The following is a 16,139-nucleotide window of genomic DNA, read 5'->3' as shown; positions in this document are numbered from 1 at the left end:
CGCGGATGTGGTCCAAAGGAATGCGAAGCAGTACATTTGGCGTCAGCTTGGCTGCAGGAGCTGCCGGGAGGTGACGTGATATGTTATCCAACTGCCTTAGGGGCTCCACTCCGGATCTGTGTAGGGTTTACTCCTTAGCCTTCTCTTCTCCTGAAGATACCCACAAGGCAGTGAGATCCTAAATAAGTAGAACTAGTTAAGTGGAATTGGTTTATTATTGTGCCATGCACTGTGATATGGCGAACTGCTTGTCTCGCACACTGTTGATATAGATCAGATCATCACAGAACGCCTTGAGATAGAACAAGGCAAAACAACAATATTGCAGAATAAAGTATAACAGCCACAGTCTGATGTGCTTCTCATTTACCTGCAATCATAACAAGGCAGACTGCTTATCCATAACAAGTTAGATCCCACACCACCAGGTTCACAAACAGTTATTACCCTTCAACCGTTAGGCTCCTGAACCAACGTGGATAACCTCACTCGCCTCGTCACTGAACTGATCCCACAACCTATGGACTCACTTTCGGGGACTCTACAGCTCATGTTTTCAATATTATTTATTTATTTATTGTTATATATTGCATTTGTAGTTTGTCTTTTACACATTGATTGTTGGTCACTTTTTAGATGTAGTTTTCACTGATTCCATTGTATTTTGTTCTACTGTGAATGCCTGCAAGAAAATGAATCTCAGGTTAGCATATAGGGGCATACACAGTACTGTGCAAAAGTCTTGAGCATGCATGCATAGCTAGGGTGCCTAAGACTTTTGCACAGCACTGTATTAACATAGAAAGATAGAAAATAGGTGCAGGAGTAGGCCCTTCGGCCCTTCGAGCCTGCACCGCCATTCAGTATGATCATGGCTGATCATCCAACTCAGAACCCTGTACCTGCCTTCCCTCCATACCCCTGATCCCTTTAGCCACAAGGGCCATATCTAACTCTCTCTTAAATATAGCCAATGAACTGGACTCAACTGTTTCCTGTGGCAGAGAATTCCACAGATTCACCTCTCTCTGTGTGAAGAAGTTTTTCCTAATCTCGGTCCTAAAAGGCTTCCCCTTTATCCTCAAACTGTGACCCCTCGTTCTGGACTTCCCCAACATCGGGAACAATCTTCCTACATCTAGCCTGTCCAATCCCTTTAGGATTTTATACGTTTCAATAAGATCCCCCCTCAATCTTCTAAATTCCAACGAGTATAAGCCTAGTCGATCCAGTCTTTCATCATATGAAAGTCCTGCCATCCCAGGAATCAATCTGGTGAACCTTCTTTGTACTCCCTCTATGGCAAGGATGTCTTTCCTCAGATTAGGGGACCAAAACTGCACACAATACTCCAGGTGTGGTCTCACCAAGGCCTTGTACAACTGCAGTAGTACCTCCCTGCTCCTGTACTCGAATCCTCTTGCTGTGAATGCCAGCATACCATCAACCTTTTTCACCACCTGCTGTACCTGCATGCCCACTTTCAATGACTGGTGTATAATGACACCCAGGTCTCGTTGCAGCTCCCCTTTTCCTAATCGGCCACCATTCAAATAATAATCTGTTTTCCTGTTCTTGCCACCAAAGTGGATAACCTCACATTTATCCACATTAAATTGCATCTGCCATGAATTTGCCCACTCACCCAACCTATCCAAGTCACCCTGCATCCTCTTAGCATCCTCCTCACAGCTAACACTGCCGCCCAGCTTCGTGTCATCCGCAGACTTGGAGATACTGCATTTAATTCCCTCATCTAAGTCATTAATATATATTGTAAACAACTGGGGTTCCAGCACTGAGCCTTGCGGTACCCCACTAGTCACTGCCTGCCATTCTGAAAAGGTCCCGTTTATTCCCACTCTTGGCTTCCTGTCTGCCAACCAATTCTCTATCCACATCAATACTATACCCCCAATACCATGTGCTTTGAGTTTGCACACTAATCTCCTGTGTGGGACCTTGTCAAAAGTATTTGTCAATGTGGAGCAGAGAGTGAGTTTGTAAATATGGTGGGGGCAAAGGATGCTGAGAATGGCGAGGGTGGTGCGCTGCGGGAAGGGTGTGGGACAGGTGGCAAAGGAATGAGGAGCGCCAGGGGCAAGGGATGGCGCAGGTGCAGGCACACCCAGCTCTGAGACATCAGGCAAAGTTATTTGATTCCAAACAATTGGTTTATTGATCATTATGGAATATCTCTCTAGTGTTTCCCACTCCCTTCCCTATCTTTTCCCCTTTTCCCAAGCATGCTTTCACTCATGCTGCCCCCTTCCCACTCTTAAGACCATAAGATGCAGGAGAAGAATTGGGTCATTTGGCCCGTTGAGTCTGCTCCACCGTTTCATTATGGCTGATCCACTTTCCCTCTCAGCCTCAATCTCCTGCCTTCTCCCCGTATACTTTCATGCCCTGGCTAATCAAGAATTTGTCAACCTCTGCCTTAAATATACCCAATGGCATGGCCTCCACAGTTACCGGTGACAACAAATTCCACAGGTTCACCACTCTCTGGCTGAAGAAACTCCTCCTCATCTCAGTTCTAAAAGGGCACCCCTCTATTCTGAGCCTGTGGCCTGTGGCCTTGTACTCCCCCACCACAGGAAACATCCTCTCCACATCCACTCTATCAAGACCTTTTCACCATTCAATAGTTTTCGATGAGATCCCTCCTCATTCTTCCGAATTCCAGTGAGCACGCTGTCAGTCCACAACAGAGATGCGTAACAAAATCAGGTTTATCGTCACTCGCATTGGTCATAAATTTTGTTTTTTCTCTGGTGGCAGCAGTACAGCGCAATACACAAAATTACTATGGAATTGTGCAAGAGATTCAGGCACCTTGGCTATATATTTGTGCCTGAGACTAAGACTTCTGCGCAGTATCGTATGTAGTTTGATGACAAATTTACTTTGCCCTTGAATATAAGTTGTGAGGTCAAGAGTCCAACTTATTTTACTGGGGAACTATTTAATAGTCTTATAACAGCAGGAGAAAAAACTGCCCTTAAGCTTAGTGGTATGAGCTTTCAGCACTCAGCTTCGGACATTATTATGCCCACAGAAGATAGGGTTTGGGAACAGAACACATGTTAAAGAAACTGACGTGAAAAGTTTAGGCAAGAGCTCTCTTGTTCTGCAATGAAAATTTAATACAATTTCCTCTGTTTCTTCTGATTATTTGTACTGTTTTTTTTTCCTTTTATACAGAAAGGGGGAATTGCGAAGCTTTACATGGACGGTTGCTGCAAGACTTGTAAGTGAAACAAGGCTGCATATTATGCTTGTTTGGCTTTGATTTTGGAGAGCTGTGGTTCAATCCTGAATTGCTGGGAAAATGGAGTGACAGAAGCATGTAGTAATTAAAATCAGCCTGTTAAAATGATAAACAACAGTCATGAATTATTTGTTGCACTGCTTATTGGGGCTGCTATTTCATAAATGCAGGCTGCTGATGTGGTGAATCTCAAATTTATTCTGGAGTATAACTGTTATATAAAGAAAAGTGGAATTACTTATTCTAATCCTCTTTCAAAGGGCAGTTTGGGAATGTTATCTATTATTGATAAGGAAAGGAGTAATCATGAATCAATTCCATTTGAAAAAGAGGAGGAGAAATTCATCTCTGGATGCCAGGCACCAAATACTTAGGAGGATACTTGTAGCCAGTTCTGTTGTGTTTTAACCATCGCTTTCATTGAGAACGTATCAGTCAAGACTTTGGTTATTGCCAGTGACCAAAGATAAATTTCTTCCCAAACTCAGCATCATTCTGAAAGATAATGTTAAAGTTTCAAATTCTTGTGTTTTATCTATAGGCTTAAAAAGTCTTGATCATGTTCTGGACAATAAATGTAGTACAGAGATTTGATAGATGGGAAATAGAACTATGAAATTCTTGACTTTCTCCTCCTAATATTTGGTTCCTTGTTTTACACATGTCTGTCTTTAATTTTGCTACTGTATTCTCTGTCAGCTTTCATTTTTTTAGTTGATCTTTTCTTTCAACTTCTAATGACAATATCTTTTAATTTAGTGGGTAGCACCACTTTAATTTCCATGTGGTGATATACTAATGTCTCTGTCGTGCCATTTTAATGGTGAAATCCAATGCCAAAAGATCCAATGATAAAAGGAAGGGCTTGCAAACTAGTAATATTAGCCCATTTACTAGTTCTGCCAATAAATATTTTCCTGAATTCTAATAGCTGGAATGATTACAAGTTGACAGTTATGCTGTAAACATGTTTGATAACCTGTCAAATTACTTTGGGATCAGTATTCTAGAACTCTGGGATGGAAGAGGTGGAATTTGAATCAACACCTAGTTTTTCTGAGGATTATTGTCACATGAGAGTTTTGACAAGTTAAAACGGGACTGATACATGAGTTCCTTTGCATTTGGTACTGAGAGTGAACTTGATGGTAGTCATGAAATACTAAAATTTAGGTGAACTGCTTGAGTATTTTGTTGATCCTGATATTATTGTGCCACATTACATAGAACATAGAACGTAGAATAGTACAGCATATTACAGGCCCTTCGGCCCACAATGTTGTGCCGACCTTCAAACCCTGCCTCCCATATAACCCCCCACCTTAAATTCCTCCATATACCTGTCTAGTAGTCTCTTAAATTTCACTAGTGTATCTGCCTCCACCACTGACTCAGGCATTACGTTAAACAATTGCTAGTGGTAGTATTAGTTAGTGCTACATTGCTCAAAGAAAAACATAATTCTATGAGAATTAAATATTTGTTGTAGGCTGTTGGGAAGTTTAGAACAATAGGTTACAGTGTACAGGCCAATTTATTTTGAATCTTTAGTATGCTTCATAAAATATACATGCTTATATTCCAACAGAGATCTTTTCAAAGGATCTAGTTCATGAGAATACGAAAACTGTTATACTTCAGAATTTTGCCTATTGTTTAAACTGATGTGGCTTCAGGGAATGCACCTAAATCCACAAATCACCTGCTTACACGTGATTCTTTAGTGTTATTTTGATTTATAAACATGCCATCACAGACTAAAAGCATGTGCAGTTGAATGGCCTTTCAAGTTCATCACCAGCTTCTGTTCATATGCGTTCCTTTTTGGCAGTGACACTTTTTTTTACACCAGCTTGAGTTAATGCATGCCAGATATATAAGATTTAATTGTAATTTATGCTGTCATTTTATGTTAAACTGATATTGATAATTCTGCCAGGTTCTGGATTGGCTTTATTACCTTTTACCATTAGTCCAGTAGTCCCAACTGGTAGTACTAACTGTGACACAGGTACTATTCCCATTATGTACTTTCTTTATAATTTTGGTATTTTATCAATAGTAAAATGTTCTATAAATTTACTTTCTGTGAGTTGTATGGTTTGGGTGTTATTTACAACAAGCACAGAGTAAGTTTTGTGTTGTATGGAACTACATGGAAGCTACTCTGCAGAAGCAGTCAGACATCCCAAATTGCCTCTTCTAGTTTTTACAATCCCAATAAACCATTCTAAAAATCTCTTGTGGATTATACTCACCCATTCTGCAGTATTTCAGGTAATGTTTTGTAGATTGGACAGGGACTGCAGTCTAAATATCAAGTAATATCTAACAGGTTGCTATTCCATAGAAACAGAGATGGAAGAGGACTATTCAGCTCGTTATACGCACACTGGCTCTCTACAAGGACAGTTCTCTAATTCCGTCCACCACCTCTTTCTCCATGGCCTTCCAAATTGACCTTGCTGCATATTTATCTAATTCCCTCTCGGAGACTGCAATATTACAGAATTAGAATTAGAGAAATTAAATTCACATTACCTCCACCTCTTTTCTATTCTATGCATTTTACCAGAATAAGGACCATAAGACAAAGGAGCAGAAGTTGGCCATTCGGTCCATCGAGTCTGCTCCACCATTTTATCATGAGCTGATCCATTCTCCTATTTAGTCCCACTCCCCTGCCTTCTCACCATAACCTTTGATGCCCTGGCTACTCAGATACCTATCAATCTCTGCCTTAAATACACCCAATGACTTGGCCTCCACTGCCGCCCGTGGCAACAAATTCCATAGCTTCACCACCCTCTGACTAAAAAAATTTCTTCACAAAACTGTCTCACGAATTGCCCTTGCTTTTATTCTACGTATTGTGCGACTGCACAGTTGGGTGCCATGCAAGTATTTCAAGAGCACGTCTTTAAATTCTGAGATCAAATCATTTGTGTATTTGGTGAACAAAAAAAAATCATCTGGTACTGATCCATGTGCATTTACAATGAACAACACAGACAAAACTATTCATCCCAAAACGTTTCAGCTTTTACAATTCACTTATGGCTCCTCTGTTTTATATCCTTTTGCAATGCACACAAAATGCTGGAGGAACTCAGCAGGTCAGACAGATGCTGTCTGTCCATGTTAACAGTCCATGTTCCTCTTGTCTCACCTACCATCCCATAAGCCTCCCCACCTAACACATCATTCTCTGCAACTTCCACCATCTTTAGTGGGATCCTACCACCAAACACATCTTAATGACCCGCTCCCCACCCCACTCTCTGTTTTCACAGGGATCTCTTCTTCCATGATTCCCTTGTGCATTCATCCCCCCACCAAATTTACATCCTAGCACTTCTCCCTGCAAGTGACAGAAATGCTACACCTGCCCATTCTGCTCCTCTCTTCCTCTCTTACCTCCATTCAGGGCCCCCAGTAGTCCTTGCAGGTGAGGCAACACCGGCATCTCCTCCAATTTTTTTTACAGCTGTGCAGACTAATCATTGTTCTGAGCAGCACATTTATCACATGACCTGGAAGCTGTGCGATACATTCTAATAAAATTATATAAAAGAAAATTACAGCTGCCTGCCATCAAAGGCTATGTGCATGGGTGCATTTCAGTTACTGTGCAACCACGCACCCACGCAGCTCAGAGGGAACAGCGGGCAACACTTCACCTGCGAATCTGCTGCAGACATCTATCGTATCCGGTTCTCCCAGCGGCCTCCTCTACAATGATGAGTCCCGATGCGAATTGGGGACTGCTTTGTCGAGCACCTCTGCCCATCCGCTGAAAGTGGAATTTCCCGGTGGCCAGCCGTTTTAATTCCTAACCTCATTCCCATTCCGGCATGTCGGTTCATGGCCGCCTCTTTTGCCATGGTGAGGCTACTCTTAGGATGGAGGAGCAACATTTCGTATTCCATTCGGGTAGCTTCCAAGCTGATGGCATGAACATCGATTATTCCTGCCCTCTTCCCTCATCTTCTATTCCCCACTCCGGCCTCTTGCCGCTTCTCCTCACCTGCTTATCACCTCCCCCTGGTGCCACTCCTTCTTCCCTTTCTCCCATGGTCCACTCTTCTTTCCTTTCAGATTCCTTCTTCTCCAGCCCTTTACCTTTCCCACCTCCCTGGCTTCACCTATCACCTTCTAGCTAGTCCTCCTTCCCCTCCCCCCAACACAACACTTTTTATTCTGGTATCGTTCCCCCTCCTTTTCAGTCCTGAAGAAGGGTCTTGGCCTGAAGATGCCACTTGTCCTGCTGAGTTCCTCCTCTATTTTGTGTGCGTTGCTTTGGATTTCCGGCATCCAGGGAATCTCTTGTGTTTATGAATTCCCATTACCTTGTTATCAAATCCCTTTGGTTAGAGAAAGATCACTCCTCCTGTTCTCTGTTTCCTGAAATCTGGTTCCACATGCCTTTGTCATGAATTAATTATGTGGCATTTTATCAAAACTGTGTGTGTGGGAGCATTATGGATTGCAAGTAAAACAGATTTGTTCTCACAACATTTGCAGCCAATACATTTCAGCATAGATAGAGCACATCGTGCTGGAAGGAGGCCAATGCATTCCTGTAATGCAGCTTGACAGATTTTCAATGCATTTAAATTGAAGGGTGGAAAATTCGGCAAGCATATTACGGGCATGCACTCGCCTCAGTATTTTTTCTATGTTCTGTCCCAGAAATACTTACAACTGAGAACATTAGGAATAAAATTTTCACCATTAATATTTTCGTTGTTCAAATTATTCATTATTATTTAATCGTCCCTTTTACAACTAGTACCAAGACAATGCTCATCATGGCATATGCGAGCATGTGTTCCTACCTGTAGCTGGAGAAACACTAAAGTGAATCTTTACATCATCAATCCCATCACACAAGTAAAATGAATACAAAGTTTTACAATTCTGTCTCCTCCCCACCCCATCTTTATATCTCCTACTTACTTACCTACGCCCTTAGTTCCCTGTGGAGCATGGACCATCGATCACCTCCTGTCTCCATTGTCCTCTGAAGTTGATGATTTTAGTTCACTAAGCTTCTGCAATCCACTGCATCTACTGAACAGGAATTGGCTGATACAGCTTCACCAGAGCCCTGTTGGCCAGCCTTATCCATTTCCACCTCTTACGATGGGGATACAGAGTTGGACTTTGAGAGGCCATCTTCTTATCTCACCTAACTTCAAATCTTTAAAGAAAATTTGAGATAATTTTTAGGACACTAATTTGGCGAGCAGTGAGTCTGTATAACAGGCTAACCAGAAATGCAAATGCTGATGAACTTTCAGAAAGTACACGAGTAACCGTGACACAAGCCGAATGATAAAATTTGCATGCATGGAAGAAACAGGTGATATTTAACCCATCGTTTCTAAAGAATTCATTCACAGGCATTTTATTAACCTCCTGACTGGTCTGTTGTGAAAAGACTGACAGAATTTGATTAACAAGATTAGTCAACAGCTATGTTAATGTTGTACTATGTGACTGCTTGTATGCCAGAAGATGAATGGGACAATATTGGTACCCATATGGATATAAACACAAAATAAACTGCAGATGCTGTGATCAAAGCAACACTTTCAGTAGGCTGGATGAACTCAGCAGGTCGGGCAGCATCAGTTAGAAACGATGAGTCGACGTTTCGGGCCAGAACCCTTAGTCAGGACTGAAGAATGATCCCCATCTTTCATTCTTCAGTCCTGATGAAGGGTTCTGGCCCAAAACGTCGACTCATCATTTCTAACTGAAGCTGCCCGACCTACTGAGTTCGTCCAGTGTACTGGAAGTGTTATCCATATAGATATATTTTGTGTGATTCTAGGACTGTGTCTGAGGGTGTTTAGGGTAGGATGATCAAGTCTGGATCCAAAGAAACAAAGTTAAATATTTTCCAAGTGGCAAAAGTTTACAAAAGCTGAAGGTCCAAATTAATGTAGCTGGACCTGTGTGCATATTAGTAAACTCAGGCACACAAGTACAAATAATAAACTTAGTGCAATGTTGGCTATTTTCCCAAAGGGGCTAAAATACAAATGAATAGATTTTGAGCTGCAGTGAAATGAACCCCTGATTGGATGTTATTTAGAGGGCTGTATTGACTCCAAGGAACCATACCTCAGAAAAGATACACACTTCGGAGGAGCGCAGTATAATATTATGGTTGAAGGGGCAATTAAGAACTGGCTGCATGAACCAGTATTGTGTTTGCTTTAACAGATAACATTAAGGGTAAACTCATCGAGGTCTTAAAGGAATTGTTAGAGTAGAAGATTTTTAAATAAGTATTTAGGGTAGATGGAAACTATTATCTATTTGGAAGGAGGCCAGTACAATAGGACTCTGTTGTAATATTAGAGCGAGACACTCAGGAATTTTGTTTGGAAACACACCTTACAAATGAAATAGGAAATATGGAATGCTCTTCTCCAAAAAGCTGATCATAATCAATAGAAAAATTCAAAACTATAACTGATTAATTTTTAAGTAACAGCAGTAACTGTTATGGAACATGGTGTTGAAGCAGATCAGCATAATCTAGTTGAATGCTGCATCAGTATGAGGAGTTGCAAGGGTTGCTCCTCTTCTAAAATGATATGAACTAGTTAAACATTGAAACAAACTCTTCACTATATTAAATGTTTGCTTGGAGTTTGTGAATTGTAAAATAAAATTCTATAGATTTTAGAAATCTTTAATAATATAGAGTGGTTGGGATGCAGTGAAGATCAAACCACATCACAGAGGGTGAAAAATCAAGTTCAAAATTTGAGTTAATAACCCAGTGCCAGAACAACATGGGTCAACGGTCTGAAATATAAAATCTGCTGCTCCGTTTACAGATACCGCTAATTATCCCCAGTATTTGTTTTTATCAGTTGGATTTTATAATCTCTTCCAAAAAGAATGTCAATAAATGTTTGTATTTATAGAACATCTTGCTGCATTTTCGGCTGTCAAATAAATTCCTTTGGAATTAATTACTTATAAAGTTTGTAAAATAAATATTGAAATCTTATAATTTTATATTGATTTTTGCATATGCAACTTTCATTCTATAAGCTAATTGGCCAGACTAGAAAATCATCATTTTATCAATAATTTAAACACCCTAAGAATTATTGGAAATACGGTAAATAATATTGGAGCAGTTATACTTCTGGGAAATATTCAGTTGAAATCTGACTTGATGACAATTATTTAAATTGATATATTTTAATAAATATATTCATGATTGGGTTGATCAGTACCATGAATATTCATAAAACAATTAGGAATAAAGTTTTGTATAAAGACTTTGTGCTGACATTTCAAAAGGTTTAATGTGCTCATTTGCTACTAGGCAAAGAAGATGTAAGGCCTTGTCGGAAATTACATGTCAAAATGATCATAAGAAAAGATGACTGTCGTACCACTGGCGCTGTATGTAAAATCCTAGCTTTATTTTTTATTCTATTCCATAAACCTACATCCTGCGAATTACTGCTTTTAATAAAAAATTGCGTTATAATGCAGAGGATTAGTGTGCAAACTTCCTTGCCAAAGGTTCTGAAAGAGTGTTTTGTTTAGTGGTTGCCAGCTAAACTAACCTAATTCTCATTATTGATTGTTTAACTCATTCACACACCAGAGAATGTAATTAATAAGTTTTAAAGTATAATAAAACTAATCTTCTTTCAGGAAAATAATGTAGAATATTTGAAAATAAAAGTATACTACTTATCTTTATTACATGATAAATCTCTCCTGAGAATTATGATGGGTATAGATAGAGTGAATGCAAGCAGGCTTTTTCCATTGAGGCAAGGGGAGAGAAAAACCAGAGGACATGGGTTAAGGGTGAGGGGGGAAAAGTTTAAAGGGAACATTAGGGGGGGCTTCTTCACACAGAGAGTGGTGGGAGTATGGAATGAGCTGTCAGACGAGGTGGTAAATGTGGGTTCTTTTTTAACATTTAAGAATAAATTGGACAGATACATGGATGGGAGGTGTATGGAGGGATATGGTCCGTGTGCAGGTCAGTGGGACTAGGCAGAAAATGGTTCAGCACAGCCAAGAAGGGCCAAAAGGCCTGTTTCTGTGCTGTAGTTTCTTATGGTTTCTATGGTTTCTAATTGGATATCAAAATTCTTGAAGATTCTTAATTCTTTCCAGGTCCTTGTGGCTTCCTGTGATGGTAGGTGCCCATCAGCCATGATATTCAACACTAATATCAACAGCTATGCCAAATTCTGCAAATGCTGTCGAGAAGTTGACCTCATAGATCAGACTGTGCCTCTTTATTGTGCGGGAAATGGCACTTGGATTAACTTCACATTTCAAGAGCCAACAGACTGTTCCTGTCGATGGAATTAAACTGCTTAAAGTCTGGGTCAAACATATGATTGGAGAATGGCCTAGAAATTGATGGTTGTCTTACTAGAATTATGCTCAACTTGATGCCACAGAAGGTATTAATGAAAGCAGATCAAGAGGTATCATAACACCTGCAAACAAAAGAGGCTTTCACCAATGAGCAGCTGGTGCCCAACTGACAGACAATGTGCAGCTCTCGTTCTCTAAGAGAGACCCAATGCCCATTGCTGGGGTGCATAGGACTACTAGTTTTTTTTTTGGAAGTAGCATTTCAAGGCAAACAAATTTCTAGGCCAATCAACATTCAAGACCACATTTCAAAACATTAAAAACAAATCAACAAATTGTTATGTTAACTGCTTTACAATTAACTTCTGTAAATTAACTATAGAATGAAGTAATTATTTCAAGGTAATTTTTCAGCTGTGATGGTGACGTATGCATAATCAAATAAAATTTGTATTAACCTATTTTAGATATTTCATGAATGATACTTTATACCTATTAATGGTTTCAGTATATAATAAACATTGATTTGTACTACAAATATATGTTAAAATAGTGGTACATGCATTACTATCTTTGCTTTGAGCATATGACGTAGATTTCTGATTGTTGTGCCAGGCCAGGCAGTTTACCTTGTGAACTGCTAGCATTATAAATTGTAAATTACAGTGTAGTATCACTTACTTGGTAAACTCATACTTAAGCAACAAATAATACAATGGAAAATTGCAATAAATGATTGTGACTTCAAAACATCTATTGTTCACTCAATTTATTTTCAACATTTGTTGGATTGAAACCAAGATAGCCAACAATGCTACCAAGGGCGACATCTTCCAGATGGTCCATGAAACAACAACTTTCACTTATTTTGAAAAGAGTTAACAATATATTTGAAAGTAATGAGTATACTTAAAGTGGATGTTGATAGTAAGAGTGTCAACGGTTATCGCAGAAAAACGGGGTTGAGATGGACAATTGTTCAGCCATGATGGAATGGTGCAGCAGACTTGATGGACTGAATGGCCTAATTCTGCTCAAATATCTTATGGTGTTATGATGTTAAACAGGTATCAACGATAGCAAAACGACTAGTTGAATTAATGTATGTTGCATTCCAATATTGAAAACAGTTTATCATTTGAGTATGAAAGAAAAAAAAATAAATTTAGCAATGGCATCAGTAAATATGAGCAATAAGTGAACCAAGGAAAGTTGAGGGCAGGCATTGTATTTTAAAGGATAAACTGGAATGAATTGGTTTTAAATGCCAAATGTCAATCAGACATGGATTCTTGGCAAAATTTCTGTCAATCTTGAATTAGCAGGTCCCAGGTATTGCAAATGACAAAAATCACTTTGATTTCATCTGCATGACACAAGAACATTAAAGGGAAGCATTCTCAGCAGGTGACAAGTAGTATACTGAATGACAAAGAAGCTTATTGAACAACGATTCAAGGGAAAGAAGTCATTCCTGCATTTGAAGTTTCCAAGTCCCATGAAATATGTCTCGACTGTCAGTTAGTCCCATGTGGTTATTGATACATAACAAATTCTATTGAAATTCATATTTTTAAATAAATATCATAACTCTTAGATGTACAAACCTACTTATAGGTGGTTGGCATCTATCTGTCTTGAAGGACCGTGGGTGATGATGATCATCATCACAAGCCTGGGCCAAAGGTATGGAGATCCTGAGATTCCCAGTCATCAAGTTCTCTCTCTCGGCCTCACCAGTGTAGTCCAAGGAAAGCTTATGAAGCAATATGCTTGGCACCAGCTTGGCTGCAGGAGCTACCAGAAGGATGTTCAATGACATCCAGCCGCCTTAGGGGTTCCACGCTAGATTTGCTGTCTGGGTTTACTCCCGTAGCCTTCGTCTCTCCTGAGGCTGCCCACAAGGCAGTGGGGTTATTTACCCATAATTGGAGATCTGGTCCACGAGCACCAGGGTGTGTCCACACACCAGTGGGCCTGCGTGCTGTGTGTACAGGGGCCAGCCCTCCTCCCCATCATCTGTAGTTTAGCCTGAGTCCGAAAGGAGTTCAGTTTCCATGTGTCACTGGCGAGGAGGCACTACAGGAAGTCCACTGTTGGAAAGACTATGTACTGGCAGGGAGAGACTTACACATTCAGCTCTCCTTTTCGCGAGACTGCGAGCCAGCAGTGGAAGCTGAAAGTGAGAGCGACAAGCGATACCCACAACACTACCACACTAGATGCATCACAACAACTATTTTGACACCTGTACTTATAGATTACCCCACAAAAAACAAACTTTATATCCACATGAACTAGTCTCTCGTGGCAATATCTTAAACAAGCATAGGGAATGATATCACTTATTCACTCACTCACTCTCTCACTCACTGAGGTACAGCATGGAATAGATTCTTCTGGCCCTTCAAGTTGTGCCACCCAGCAACCCCTGATTTAAGCGTAGCCTAATCATGGGACAATTTACAATGACTAATTAATCCATTAACCGGTATGTCTTTGGACTGTGGGTGGAAACTGGAGAATCCGGAGGAAACCTCTGCGGTCACGGGGAGAACGTACAAACTCCTTACGGGCAGCAGCAGGAAACGAACCGGAGTCGCTGGTACTGTAAACCATTGTGCTAACCACTGCACTATCACATTACCCCCATTTTATTTGTATCTAATGTAGGAAATTTAGTGAAATAGTATCTAGTATTTTTGGAGTGCCTGATTGAATTTCCCATGTTTTGCAATTCAACCAAAGAACCAATTTATTGATATTCAAATCAGAAAATAAAGCAACATACATTTATAAAAGTTGCTGTAGACAAAGTGTAATGCAACTAGAATTCTTGGCAAAATAATATGAACAGAAAGACTGTAACCCATTGTTTCAATCTGCTATATAATATACATTTAGAATATACATTTAAATGCAATTACACATGTAATTACACTGTTATGGAATTATACTCAAGTGCAAGTGATGTCAAACAACATAATTTATCAATTTGACAATTTAATGCATTGGGACGGAAGTTATAAATTTTACATCAACCTGTAATTATTAAATATAAACTAGGCAAATTGACCCTCTGAGCTTCTTGGATGTAAATCAATTTGGGTACTTTCCATCTAGCCATAATGGTCAAAATATTGCAATGTAAGCCAAGAAAAGAATGATATAAAGCTTTGCTAGGTCAAAGACTGCAGAACAATATTTGTTAGAAGTGAAAATCTATAGATCATTTACAAGTTCTACTTAAAATTAAAGTAAAACAAACTAGAGAATGCCTGCTTAATTCTTGAAATGTTGTTTCTTTTAGGTGAAATTCCAAATATATTTATACACAAACAGCCAATGAAATATCTAAAATGACCTTAGATCATATTAGAAATGTTGGTTTCCTACTATGAAACATGATTAAGTCAGAATACAAAAGCCACATACAGCATTAAACTATCTGACAAACTGATTCAAATGTAAAAGGAAGAAAGCTATTATTTCACATTTATTTCTTGATGCTTTCTTGAATGGGTTCCATGGTGTTTCTTTGCTTCATGTTTCCCTGTGGGAAGATGAATCCCAGAATTGTATTCGGTATACCTACTTTGATAATAAATGTATTTTGAATCTTTGAACTATAGGTTTCATGCAGACAATGCCAATATTCTTAATTATCATTATTTTTAATCACATGAGAAATTTTGGCAAGTGTGAATCCCAATTTTATTAGCTGACTTTGTTACTCTTCTATAATAATATATTTATTTCTGTTAAAGTCATTTAATCTTTAACGCAAGTTAATTTAAAACAAGTTCAAAAGGAAATTTCATACATAAAATATCATTACTCAGGTATACAAAACGCAGCTGTAATATTGCAACATGAAATATCCTTGGAAATGCTATCATTGTCTGAAAGAATATTCATGCGGAGATCTTGTTATGACAGATGTAGGCTCAGGTTGTGTATGGAGGGATGGTTATAAATTTTGTAAACAACCAGAGATTACCCTCATAAGTATTCCTCATATAAAACACTACCTTCTCATTATTTTTCCAAATAAGACTGCTTGCCGAATCTAAACTGAGCAATCATTTTATAACACTAAGCTAGTTTTTTTGAAGGTCTGGCTATAATGATGGGCACTAATCCCAAGCGGGATGATCAAGTAAGGGCGGTGATACAGAGAAACAGATGCAGGAAAATAGACTCTTAGATGCATTTAGATGGACACATAATGTATGTTCGCGACATGTTGCGAATGGTGATACTACCAAGCTACATGGGCGTAAGTCAGGGATTTTGGCACCTGCACCATGTCATAACCACTCTAGGAAACTTTCTGGCAAAGATTTTTCGAGCTTCTGTCCAATTGCATCTCGAACTTCCTGAGTGTCAACTCACAGCCTATGGACCTCAACGTTATCACTCTCTGTGGTGTCCTACTGGATTGTTCTGATGCAGACTTTGCAGGGGTGTTCCTATTCAACTTTAT

General features: G+C 39.4%; 1 protein-coding gene across 1 annotated transcript in view; it reads left to right on the top strand.

The window, feature by feature from the left end:
- The window catches only part of otogl (otogelin-like), a 167,884-nt gene extending 155,500 nt beyond the window's left edge, over positions 1-12,384 (top strand). Inside the window, exons 53-55 of the mRNA XM_063059518.1 lie at positions 3,208-3,253; positions 10,632-10,711; positions 11,444-12,384. Coding sequence (XP_062915588.1) covers positions 3,208-3,253; positions 10,632-10,711; positions 11,444-11,644 — 327 coding nt within the window. The 3' untranslated portion in view covers positions 11,645-12,384. The remainder of the gene's footprint in view (positions 1-3,207; positions 3,254-10,631; positions 10,712-11,443) is intronic.
- The last annotated feature ends 3,755 nt before the right edge of the window (positions 12,385-16,139 follow it).

This window comes from Mobula hypostoma, chromosome 9 (assembly GCF_963921235.1).
Source record: "Mobula hypostoma chromosome 9, sMobHyp1.1, whole genome shotgun sequence".
In the NCBI taxonomy this organism is placed as follows: Eukaryota; Metazoa; Chordata; class Chondrichthyes; order Myliobatiformes; family Myliobatidae; genus Mobula; species Mobula hypostoma.
The sequence above is the reverse complement of the archived record's forward strand: the minus strand, read 5'-3'. Positions and strand labels throughout refer to the sequence as shown.